The sequence below is a fragment of the Elephantulus edwardii genome, unplaced genomic scaffold, assembly GCF_000299155.1.
Source record: "Elephantulus edwardii isolate Elephantulus edwardi_28Jun2011 unplaced genomic scaffold, EleEdw1.0 scaffold00260, whole genome shotgun sequence".
NCBI classification, from domain to species: domain Eukaryota; kingdom Metazoa; phylum Chordata; class Mammalia; order Macroscelidea; family Macroscelididae; genus Elephantulus; species Elephantulus edwardii.
In genome coordinates this window covers 604,285-617,638 of record NW_006400010.1, presented here as the reverse complement: position 1 = coordinate 617,638, position 13,354 = coordinate 604,285, and the positions used below count along the sequence as shown (strand labels likewise).

General features: G+C 41.9%; 1 protein-coding gene across 1 annotated transcript in view; it reads right to left on the bottom strand.

The window, feature by feature from the left end:
• Nucleotides 1-12,826, bottom strand: part of RNF115 (ring finger protein 115) — a gene marked incomplete at its 3' end in the record, with an annotated part of 108,887 nt that extends 96,061 nt beyond the window's left edge. Inside the window, exon 1 of the mRNA XM_006899539.1 lies at nt 12,514-12,826. Coding sequence (XP_006899601.1) covers nt 12,514-12,615 — 102 coding nt within the window. The remainder of the gene's footprint in view (nt 1-12,513) is intronic.
• Nucleotides 12,827-13,354: the final 528 nt, after the last annotated feature.

Below are 13,354 nucleotides of genomic sequence, written 5' to 3'. Positions count from 1 at the left end.
CCGGTTTAACCCTTTCCAGGACAAATCTATTTGTTTTCCTAGCAGTCCATGGTATTCTCAGTACTCTTCTCCAGCACCACAGCTCAAAGGCATCACCTGCATAATGTAGGTTATTGAATTTTCCTCCAATCATGATGCCACATTCCTCCTCTTAAAAGTCCAGCCTCCTAAGTGATCTGTTACGTACATAGATTGAAAAGATATGGAAAAAGGACACAGCCTTGACACACTCTCCTGATTTTGAACAATGCAGTGTTCCTTGCTCTGTTCATACAACTGCTTCCTAGTCTACATTTCACATGAACACAATTAAGTAGTCTGAGATTCCCATTCTTTTCAATGTTAGGCACAATCGTATTCTTCTCAATGTTAGCCACAAATATGGCTGCTACCTTACTGTAAGGAATTGCTTCACCAATGCAAAGGTGGCTGTTGTTGTTGTTGTCAGGGAACATAGAGTTGATTATGACTCATAGTGACCCTATGGACAAAAGATCTGAACCCTGTTCTATCCTATACCATCCTCACACTTCCCGAGCCAATTGCAGCAGTCACTGTGTCAGCCCACCTGATCCAGGGTCCTCCTCTCCTTCAACAACCCTCAACCCTTCCCAAAGGTATGTGGCTCAAATTCACCAGCTGCTCTGCAGGAAAAGGATTAGTAATCTGCTGTTTTGTGATTTACTGCCTTTGAAAATTCGCTGAAGGGGCAGCTATGCGTCAGATCTGAATCGACAGAATACAATACACTAAATAATGAAGAAGTATCTGGGGTGAAGTCATCAGTAGCAGAGTTTAAGGAACATTATGCTTGGAAAAGCATGAAGAAGAGGAAGACCATCAATGAGGCAGGATGCACACAGTGACTGTAAAAATGGAGCAGAGAAGACATTGTGAGGATGGTATAAGACTGGGAGAGTTTCATTCTGTTGTGCATAAGGTCACTATGATTCAAACTGACTCACTGGTAGCTAACAACAATTATTAAAAGCTCCTGAGAAGCTCTGATGGCCTGCTGGCAAGAAGCTGCACTGCGATCCCAGAGGTATGCTGTTCAAATCCATCAGATGCTCTGCAGGAGGAGGGGCAATCTCCTCCTGTACCACTCAGATCCAATTTGACAGTACATACACACAAACAAAAAATAAATAAATAAAATAAAATAAAAAGCTCCCAAACCCAGTTCAATTCACTAAACTGCTTCCAAGTCCAGCCACTCTACCAGTATTATTTAAACACCTCTCTTCAATCTTTCTAAACTATGCAATTTAAAAATCAAAGTCCATGAACTTAAACTTTTAAGGGTCATAAAGTATTTAAGAGAGCTACTTTTTAATTAGTCAAGGGGTAATTAGAAACTATTCTTGTATTAATGTCATTACCAAAAAACAGTGTAACAACTTGTCCAGTACCTGGTGAAGAGCCAACTAAGTAATACTGCTAATAACAACACTTAATTTGATCAAAGCAAGTGACATAATGAGAAGAGAGTAAGAAGGCTCTTTCAAACAGAGAATCAGAGGTGAACAATACAATGGCAGTCCTTCATTAAACTGGTCTTTTGTTTGAATTTGGGAAATACCCTAAATGCTGTGGAATCTTCAGGTGGTGAAAACAATTAACACCCACAGCTGCTAACAGTAAGGCTGGGGGTTTGTGTTCATACAAAGGTACCTAGGAAGAGGCAATCCACTTCTGATAAAAATAAGGCCCTATGGACCATGATTATACCACGACACACATAAGGTGACTATATCCACTCAACAGCAACTTGCTTTTTGTCAATCCCCATAAAAAACACCTGCCATCAAAACCAAAAGTAAATTACTCTGCACACGATTTATCTCACAATTTAATAAGGGAATTACCAGATTCAATTTCAACAAGCAATAGTACTTGACCTTGACTTTAAACTGGGTGTGTATACATGGAGAAGATTTCTAATAGGGGACAGGAGTTGTCTCTTCCATATATAACTCAGTCATCCTTAAATTTAACATAGTCATTCCATTAATCTTGGTTTTTTCTGTTTTGGTGATATTATCACCTGAAAACAAAAAACTGCATATGCCATTTTATCCATAATATACAAAGCCATGAGGCTTCAGACTGTACAGTCTTACTTTAAAATAAAAATTTACCCATCAACAAATGGATAAAGAAGCTGTGGTATAGTCACACAATGGAATACTCTGCAGCACTGAAAAAACAATGAACTCATGAAATATCATACAAAACGGGTGACCGAGGACATTATGTTGAGTGAAATAACTCAGTCACAAAAGGAGAAATACTGCATAATGCCACTGTTATAAAACAGGACTGACAAGAGAGTCGGGAGGAACTAAGAGGGGAAGTAATGGACATTGCACTGAAATATGTGAGGGAAAGAACTGTCTAAAAGAGGAAATCTAATTTTTCTGTAAACTTTCATTACAATAACAATTAAAAAAATATTTTTAAAAAAGGAAAAAAAACGAGAAAACAAAAATAAAATTAAACATTTAATACGCAGTAAACATTGTTTTGGTGTTGGAGAAGACTGCTAAATACCTCACTGACGGTCAAAAGAAGAGATGTGTCCTGGAGAAAGTTCAACCACTGTGCTCCTTGAAGTGAAGGTTGGAGAAATTTCATCTCAAATATTCTGGACATGTTATGAGGAAAGGGTATTCCTTGGAAAGGGATATCATGCTTGGAAAAGTAGAGGGTCTGTGAAGGAGAGGAAGATCCTCAATGAGATGGACTGATTCAGTGTCTGCATTGATGATACAGATGGTGCAGGACAGGACAGGGTTTAGACCTGTCACTTATAGGTAGGGTTGCTAGGAGTCATACTCAAGTCAGCACTTAACAACAGTAAACATTATTTTAAGGAAGGTCTGTCAGTGCAGTCTGTAGGGAAATTACAAAAGCCATGCCTCCACAATGGTTCTTCAAATCCAACAGCAGCTTTTAAAAAGAAAGACGGGCAATCTCCTCTCCTGCAATTTACATCCTCAAAACCCAGTGCAGGTGTTAGATATAAGTCTTCCAATTTAATAGCAATGAATTTTTTTTCAATATTATTAAAATTATCTTCATTTGGCGGTCTTCTCAAGTAAGAGAAATTACTAAGTCAATATTGACTTATATAAGGCAGATGCTTTAAAAACCTAACTAACAGATAACTCAAAACTGAAGCTTGTTGCTTGTGGTGTCTAAGGTTTCAAAGGCTGTAAACTACACAGGAAGAGACGGCCCCACCCCATCTTCCTCCCTTTTAAGCAGCAGCAATGTTTGAGGTAGCAGCAAAATTCCCTATAAGCCTACCAGAGTTCCCCTTAATATCAGGACCATTAAATACATCTTCATCTTAAAATCCCCTTCACTTGAAGCATAAATCAAAAATATTCCCTGAAGTCTTCTTAAAACGAAACAGTTTTGCTTAATTAGTAAATAACGTCTTCCTTAAACAATATGCTCTCTTAAGAACTATCTATATGGGATCATATAGACAATAGCAAAAGATGAGATGGGAACATTAAAATGCAGTGACTTACATTAATGGTAGAGGAACAACTCAGAATAGGCAGGCAAGAATGGCTGGTTACAAAACTCAAAGATGGCAATTAGAGGTCCAAAATGAAAGAAAAAAAAAATCCCCTTCATGAGTTCCTCTTAGTGCTTAATATCTTCTTTCTAAATGAGTCTTATGTTCTATCAGGAAGATCCAAGTCAGATACATCAAGCTACCTTGGCTACAACATGATTAGTAAGGAGTGCTATTTTCACCAAATAAATTCAACCTACATATGACTTACATAGTCCTGCACATATTTCAAACCCAGAAGTGACAGCCTAAACTATTAACACGGATATTAAAGCTGAGCACTGACAAAAACTTTTCTAAAAAATAATTTACATTATTATTTAAATTTAATTATTAAAAAATACTTTAATAAACCTAAGGATAAATGGAGAAAAGACGGAGGTTGTCAACGACTTCATCTTGCTCAGATTCACAATCAAAACACCTGGAACAAGCAGTAAAGAAATAATAAAACAAGTTGCATTAAGAAAAGCTGCTGTCAAGTACCTCACCAGAGTCTTAAAGAGCAATGCTGTCAATCTAGAGATTAAGGGGCATCTGATCCAGGCCCTCAGCATCTGAAAGCTAGACAATGACAAAGGGTGACAGAAGAACCAATGCCTTTGAGTTGTGGTGCTGGAGAAGAAAACTGAACATACCAAGTATTGCCAAAATAGCAAACAGGTCTGTCCTAGAGAGAGCAAAGCCAGGTTGTTCCTTGGAAGCAAGGATTTTGAAGATCCATCTCACATACTTTGGACATACTGTCTGGAGGAAACAGTCCTTGGAGAGTGGAGGGTTAACTCAAAAAGAGGAAGACCTCAAATGAAATGGATTGTCACAGTGACTGTGACAAAAGAGTCAGATGTGTCAGAGACAGGTTAGCAAGGTTTAGAGACACTGTTCATAGGGTTGCTATGAGTCATAGTCAACTCGACGGCACATAACAAGGATAATTTCAGGGTTGAACCTTAGGTAAACTATCATTGCCTGTAAACATCTCCAAATACATCAAAAACTGCAATATAATATCCTAAAGACTGGGGAAAAGAGACACAAAGGACTAGTGTGAAACCTTTTAGCCTAGTCCCACTGAACACCATTATGGTTCTGCCATGCTGGACAACAGCAACAAGAAAGGACACAGCTTTGAAATGGTCCTTTTCACTGAGTGTGTAAAGAAAACTCATCTATAGCTCATTGAAAGTGTGTATACATAATCAACTTCTAATCTTCTGAGGGGACAGGACACACAGGGGCTGTATCATTCAACTATCACACCGAGGGGAGCTCTGGTGGCCTAGTGGCAATGAGCTGCAACTACAATCCCAGAGGCGCACGGTTCGAATCCACCAGATGCTTTGCCAGGGAAGGAGGGACAATCTCCTCCTGTACCAGTCAGATCTGATTTGACGGTACACTCACACAAAAGTAATAAAGTAAAAAAAAAAATTAAAAAAAAAAAAAACTATCACACCAAGAGCTGAAAAGCATTCAGCCAGAAAAAAAAATAATCATCCATGGGAAAACTGGGTTTAGCTATCCTTGGACAGAAACCCAGGTTCTTCATGACATTTGTCCATTACAGCACATAATTCATGCCAAGAAAGTCAGCAAAAAAGAGGAAGACCTTCACTAAAATAGACTGAAACAATGGGCTCAAAAGCATGGTAGAGATTGTAAAGATATATAGAATTTCTTTCTGTTGTACACAAGGTCATCTTGAGTCAGAATCGATTCAACAACACCTAACAACAACAAAGTATGCTGGATATGTATTGTAAAGTAACCTCAAATTTCATTAAAATGACAAACTCTAAAGGGAGCTCTGGTGGCCTAGTGACAAGAAGTTGCACTGCAATCCCAGAGGTACGCAGTTCGAATCCATCAGATGCTCTGCTGGAGGAGGGGCAATCTCCTCCCATACCCGGAAGATCTGATTTGATGGTACACACACACAAAAATAATAAAACAAAAAAATTTAAAAAAGAAAAAAAATTTAAACATTGACATTTTCTCCTATAGAGTGTACAATAACCATGCTACTGAATGATCAATTTTGAGTTGGTTTTTAGTACCAGAGACAGATCTGTACTGAACCAGTTACTGATCTGATCACCCTTAACACTACTACAGAAGAATTTCATGAAACATCATCAAGAGACAATGGTGATGAAGGGAAAAGTCCAACCTGTTCTGACAGAGTTAGCAAAGAACAAGGCCCCAGGAACTGATGGAACCCCAAATGACATAGTGCAACAGACAGATGCAGCCCTGGACATGCTCACCAAGTTGCACCAAGAAATCTAAAGGATAACTTCCTGGCCAACTGACTGGAAGAGATCCATATTTGTTTCCATTCTAAAAAAGGGTGACCCAATAGAGTGGAAATAAACAAATATCATCTGATATTGTGATACACACAAGCAAAATCCTGCTGAAGATTATCCAAAATGACTGGAATGGTATATTGATAGAGAACTATCAGAAATAAAAGCCAGGTTTAAAAGACGCTGTAGCACCAGAGACATAATCACCAACATCAGATGGATCTTGGCTAAAAGCAAAGAATACCAAAGAAATGTCTATCTGTGTTTCACTGACCATGAGCATTTGACTGCGTGGATCACAACAAACTGTGATTAATCTTGAGGGGCATGGGAATCCCAGAAGACTTGACTGTGCTCATGTGATACCTATACTAGAACCAGGAAGCAATCCTCAGAACAGAAACGCTGAATAATTCAAAATCAGGAAAAGTGTATGTCAGAGATGTGTCGCGTCTTCATTCCTTTTCAATCTATATGCAAAACAGAAGCAGATCATTTGGGAGGCTGGACTTCATGAGGAGGAATGTGGTATCAGGATTGGAGGAAGATTCATCAATAATCTGCATTATGCAGATGACACAGCCTTGCTCGCAGAAAGTGAAGAGGACCTGAAGGATTTACTGCAGAAAGTCAAGGACTGCAGTCTTCAGTATGGATCATGCTCAGTATCAAGAAAACAAAGATTCTCACCAGTGAGCCCCCTAGCAGCACTATGATAGAAGGAGAAGAGATTGAGGTTATTCATTTCAGTTTGCTCAACTCCACAATCAGTACTCTTGGCACCAACAGTCAAGAAATCAAAAGATTAAATGCTCTGGGCAAAGTTGCTGTCATGTCAAGGACCTATCAAAAGTGTGGAAGAGTAACAATGTCAGTCTGGAGACTAAGGTAAATCTGATTCAGGCCATGGTCTTCACAATTACTTGCTATGCATCAGAGAGCTGGACTATGACCAAAGATGACAGAAGAACAGGTGCCTTTGAGTTATGATGCTAGGGGAAAAAGTACTGCGCCTACCATGGACAGGCAAGAAAACAAACAGGTTTATCCTGAAAAGGGTGAAACCAGGCTACTCCCAGGAGGCAAGGATTTTGAAGCTCCATCTCACATACTTTGGGCATGTGGCCAGGAGGGCTAAGTTCCTAGAGAACATCATGCTTGGAAGAGTGAAAGGCAGCACAGGAGAGAAAACCTCAGATGAGATGGACTGACACAGCAACTTGGGTAATGCGGGTAGGTGTGTCAGAGACAGAGAGACTGTCTCAGGATAGAGCAGAGTTCAGAGCTATTGTACATAGGGTCGCAATGAGTCTCAGGGAACTCAACGGCACATAGCAATAACAAATATGTCTAAGTTAAAACTCAGAAATAGCCATAAGACATGATGAAATTCACTGGTTAAGAAATCAAAAGTTTGGGCCTCTTTGCACCTTGTTCCTAAAAAATATTAACAATGATTTATAAAATTACTTCTCCCTTTTCCTCAACTTACTCTGCCTTTTTCTACCTCAAAGTCTACACTACTCTCTGTAATTGGCATTCTACTCATCCTTTAAAATTTAATTTAAATCCATATTTCCTGTCACAACTTCCCTGACCTCATTAATGCTACTAAATCTCTCTGCAAGGATGATGCTACAACAAAGCTTCAAATCAGTCCATTCAGTTCAACTTCCTTGCTGAAAATCTAGCCTTTGATCCCAGATATTCAACTAGAACTTAAATTTTAGTACAGTGCTTAAGTGATAAGACTCACCTGGGGATCTATAGCAATCACCTGAGGAGTGTGTTGTAAGGTCTTAACTACAAACTGTCCTATAAAAAGGGCAAGGTGAGCAAACTCCACTAAACACCAACTTCATGGCAAAGATCAGTAGGAATTCAATTCCTACCTAGAAATGAATCCAGGCTTCACCTTTCCGAATATCTTACTTTTCATACTTCAACAAATATTCTCAGATCCTAACTATCCAAAGTTATACCAGACCATATCCCCTGCTATCCTGAGTCAAAACAACGCTGGCTCCTGAAAGCAAGTCACCAGGAAGCAGCTATGGGTTCAGCAGTGTGTACGACACCCCACACACTGTCAGATCAACTATATACCTTTCTCTTTCTTTAGTCCCTGAGTCTAGGTCACAAGTTAGAAGGGCCCTATCATTTTTTAATCAACTGTCTTTCTCTATTATACAGTCACCTAGATCTGAGTCATAAATCAATTTAGTACTGCCTGCCCCTGTTGGCTTAAGTCTCTGGAATGGTTCACAAAACTCATAGAAACTATTAACCCACAGCTATGGTGTCACGGCAGTCCCACAGGACAGAGCGGAACTAGCCCCGAAGGTTTCTAAGGCTGCAAAGATTTGCAGAAGGAGATAGCCACATTTTTCTCTGGCAGAACAGTTGGTAGGTCTGAATTATCAACTTTTCAGTTAGAAGCCAAGTTCTTCTGGCACTGCAAGACCAGAGTTCCATAGGAGAAATACTATTACCTATACTGATAAAAGTATTACCTGTATCGTTGGTGTTGGCATATAATGGACAAAACAGAAAACCAGAATGAAATACACAACCAGAAGAACAAAAATTCTGTGTTAGAAGTACAGCCAGAATGCTCCTTAGATGCAAGGATGGGGAGATGTTTGTGTCACACACGTTAGACATGTTATCAGGTGGCTGGTCCCCAGAAAAGGACATGATGCTTAGTAAAATAACAGGATCCATTATAAAGATGAACTTCAACTCAATGGACTGACAAAGTGGATACAAGAGTGAGCTCAAATATAGGTGGCAACAACTGCATGGATGTACATGACTAGCAGTGTTTCGCTCTGGAGTTAAACAAGTCAGAACATATAACATTATCTATGGTTGGAAGAAGCTGCACTACCATCCAAGGCATACAGTTCGAATCCACCAGCTGCTCCACAGGAGAAAGATGGGCAATCTCCTCCTGTGTGATCTACTGCCTGTGAAAAACCAGTGGAGGGTCAGCTATGGGTCAGTTCAGACTCGAAGGCACACAACAACCATAACAAACAATTATCTATTTATTGTAATAAAAGAAAAGGATAAAAGCAAAGAGACATCAAGCAATGTTTAAGAGAGGTCCCAGCATAAGGCTTTGTAAAAAAAGAGCAAGGGCAGAATGAGGATGGCCAAGATTGACCTCGACTAACTCCATAAGAGGATCTGCCTCCATCAATAGCATCCACAACACAAAACCAATTCCCATCAGATTAGACATGTCCCTTATGCTCCCCTATTACAACTAATTGCGGCACCAATCCCATTGCTGCACTGGGCCGAAAACCACAGATCTCACAGAACCATACTCTCAATTATAGGGTTTAACAGGGAAGTTAACAGATTACAACTCAGATTGGCAACAGGATACAATTTCTCAGTCAGGACAGCTTCTGAAGCATGCTCTCAGGTCCCTCTGCCTTGAGGCTTTAGACAAGTGTAACAAAGCTCTCTTAGTCCTGCCATTATGGTATTACCATGTTCTCCATCCTTTCAACCACTGCCCCAGTCCTTCACCAAACTGGCTCCGTGGGGCATTAGTCCCAGGTCAGCTCTGTCTCATGTTAAGTCTCCGGTTTTCCCTTGCAGCTTCTGCTTCTGTCTGTAAGCCCTGGTATGAGCAAGAATCTCTGGCTTCAAAGGACACACGCAACATTCTCTGCTGCTTCTTCCTTACTGGTAGTGGGATAACCAAATTTCTACCACCAAACCTACACAATTTAAACCTGGTGGAACAGCGAAACTAACCAATACTCTCATGGATACACTAACATACTACTTGCACTATCCTGCCCAGCTCTGTGGCAAAGTCAAGGGCAAGGGCCTAGGAAAGTCATTTGAACAGACCCACTATACTACAGGCTTCCACTGTCTCCAGGGACATACCTCATTCTTACATGTGGCCACCAAAAATAGGAGTCCCAAGATCCAGAGTCATTTAGTCATTGGGACCTTAACGAATATGCATTACTGTATTATGTCTTCTCCCTTCTTTAAGTTACATCGGGTGCCAGATAAGAGGCCTGTGTAGCCCTTACTATAACCTATTACATTGCTCAGTCAATTTTCAGAAACCAGATATAAAAGGCCAAACATAGTCTTTGCCCCACCTGCTCCTTTCACATATATTATCCACTGTGATTCTCCTTAAGAAAAAGATGAACAATCTCTTCTAGGGCAATTAATAGCCTCCAAAAACCTGCTTAAAGGTCAGGCAGTTCCAGATAGATAGCAATGAGATGAGTCATTCGCCTTAGGTTATTTTTCTGTTTGTCTTGTCTTTCCAAGATGATTGTGAATCTATAAGGAAAAAGACTATGTATCTTCCCATACTACCTCTAAGACATTCAGTACAGAGCCTTACAGAAAGTATTCAGTTATATTTAGTCACATGGGGCTTCAATTTATAAATAGGACAATGAAGATGATAAAATTCTGAAAAGACCAAAACCTCTCCTTCAGTTTTCAAAGACTGAAAAAAAATCTTTCAACTTATCCAAGAACATTTTGAAGTGAAGATTTCAGGTGGTAAAAAAGAAATTATATGAGTTGGGGAATTAGACTGTTTTCTTATTCTTGAAAATAATGACCAGGAATGACTTAAAAAATCTGAAGAACTGAAGGTTGTAATGTTCCATAACACATCACATTCAATGGCATGTCACCGAGCACACCCACTGGTTATAGTCAGCCTCCCTCTGTACCAGGAGAGTTCTGGAGGCTCAGGAGTCTGCTGGGGGGCGCACTGGCTTTTTCCAGCACTAAAATAAACCAAAAACACACCCACACAGCCAAATCAGAAACCAAAACTAAATAGCATGTAGATGAAATTATGACGATGACGTTGGGAGTAGGCAGGCTGAAAAGAAAATGCTGGGGAAAGCTCAAAAGAGTATGCTCTTCAATAAAAAGAATATATAATCTGGATGCTTATTCACCGGACTCCATTTGTGTTTGCACAACAAAAAAAAACATGCAGATACATTTTGGTTAAGCTTTTTCTTAAACTGTATGTGAGATAATACAAATATAGAAGTAAATTAAGCAAGAACATCTGGTGGTATAGCACATTACACGGAATGATGCTAAGCAGAATGTCAGCAGTTCACAGCCACCAGCTGCTCTGCTGGAGTAAGACAGGCAGTCTCCTCCCAAAAGGATTTACAGCCTCATACAGGCCTAGTAGCAATAAACTGCACTGCAATCCTAATAGCACGTGGTTGGAATTCTTGAGCTGCTTCAGGGAAAAGGATAGGCAATCTCTTTCCATAAGATTAACAGCCTCTGAAAACACGCTGCAGGGTCAGTTATGGGTCACTTCCAACTCTACCGTACACACAACATGGCAGTGGTTAAGGACCTCTGGTGACTCAGAGATAAGGCATAGTGCCAAAGGCAAATAGAATCCACTAGCTGCTCCACTGGGAAAAAGATGGGCAATCTCCTCCCTTACGATCTGCTGCCTCTGAAACCCCACTGGGGTGTCAGCCATGAGTCGGTCTTACTTGACAGTACACAACATTGCGGTGGTTCAAAGTTTGGGGGTTGCTTTGTAGCTACCCATCCTTAAGACTAAACCTGGACACTTCAATGGAAAGCAACTAACACTGGCCTTGGTGGGTCTCCTAGAGCAGCTATAACCCAATCCCAAAGAGCTTCTGCTATGAGGTGTTCGGGCTTATTAGCATGCTACAGAAACATTTTCCTCACAACCAGTGAATTGCCTCTCTAGGAGACCGGCAGAAACTGGTGAAATCAATTTTACTTCAAAGGATGCCGTACCCAAAATTCTGTCCTAAATCTTTTCTTCTTAAGGAAGGTGACACGGACAACATCACTAGCAAAATAAACCAAGTTAGAACATTATGTCCTGCCTCCTTCCTTACAGCAGTTTTGTCCCAGAGAGATAGGAAGGCACAGGCAGTCTGCAAGTCATTAGGACACTGCTGGTTTTGCTTTCACAAAACCCCTGGAAACCAATGAAAAGCAAAATCGCCCTCTTTTCCCTACGGATACTTTCCAGTCCCACTGCCGCCGCCCCACATCCCCACCCCTTCGCTTTCCGTGCTTTCTTATTTCTTTCCCTATGAGACAATCGAATAGGGGTGATCCTCAGGAATCCGCTATTCAAGTTCACGGAGGAAAAGGGGGGGGAGGGAAGGGGGCTAGGAAGGGCGGAGGAGGAAGCTGCTGAAAGTGGAAAAGGAAACAGAGGAAGAAGAGAAGCCAAGAACGGAAAGAGAATCGGGGCGAGGGGGGTATAAAGAGAGGTCATCGTAGGAAGGAGACAAGATGAATAAGGGTGCAAAAAAATTAGGGTAAAGAATAAATGTGGTAAAGTCAGAGAACTTGCTAAGGAAAACAAAAAGACAGAGGGGGTCAGGTAAAGAGGAATAAGGAGCAGGAAGAGCAGCACAGGGCGAAATACGGGCCAGCGATCGAAGACCGCGAGCAGCAGGCATTCTGGCACGGAGGTCGAGGGAACCGAATCAGGGCTGTGCAGGAAGCCTAAGACTTAGTTCCGGAATATCCGGAGGAGGAATCCCAGCAGGTATCTGAACTCAGAAGGATATCTCCAGCTCTTACCGGTAGTTTGGGGCTAACCTCGCCCTTGCAAAAGTGGCAGAAAAACCGGTGCGCGGCGACAGCAGCTCCCGAGCCCGCCCCGGCCGCTGAGGCCTCCGCCATTTTTCTCCTCCGCCGTAGCTGTCGGAAAGGGCAGCCGGCCGGTCGCTCGTCCGCCAGCTACTCCGCCAGCTCTGGTCGCCGATTCCGCAGCTGCTGCCTCCTCAGTGCCGCCCGACGGCTCCAGAGCCTGCGTCGGTCACGTGAGCCGGCGGGGCCCAGCGAGACGGCGGCGGCGCGGACCACGACCCTACGCCCGCCTCCCAGCACCAAATAGGCGGAGGAAGCGAAATCCTCAGCCCGCGGGCCCGCCCGCCGGCTCCTCAAACAACCCCTCGCTGGTCCTCCAACTTTCCAACGAGAAGAAAGAAAGAGCGTCCCGGAAACCACCGAAACTCAGGGGTAGAGCGGTTCACGTTTTTACCGTTTCCTGGTTCTCTCGGATATTAAGCTTTTAAACAAGAAAGGGCCGTGGGCTCCCCCTCCACGTGGGCGGCCGGTGGACGCTTCCAGAGAACTCGAGGTGCTAGGTTTGGAACCCCCCCGGGAGTGCATTGGCCCTAAGGTTAGTAGAAAATGATCGATGAGAGTGAAAGAACTCTAGACCAAAAGACCAAATTCGAAAGGCGAACCTACCTATCTGAAGGGAGTGGAGAGACAGGAACTAAGCAAGTGCCTTGAAAATCCTCTTCGAGGATCGCAAGGGTGTGGGGATGCTTTTCCAAGGACACATGCATTTGTGAAATATGTCTCTCTCTAAGGGGCACTGAAACTGGGAGACAGACTTTGCATTTCAGAGGGA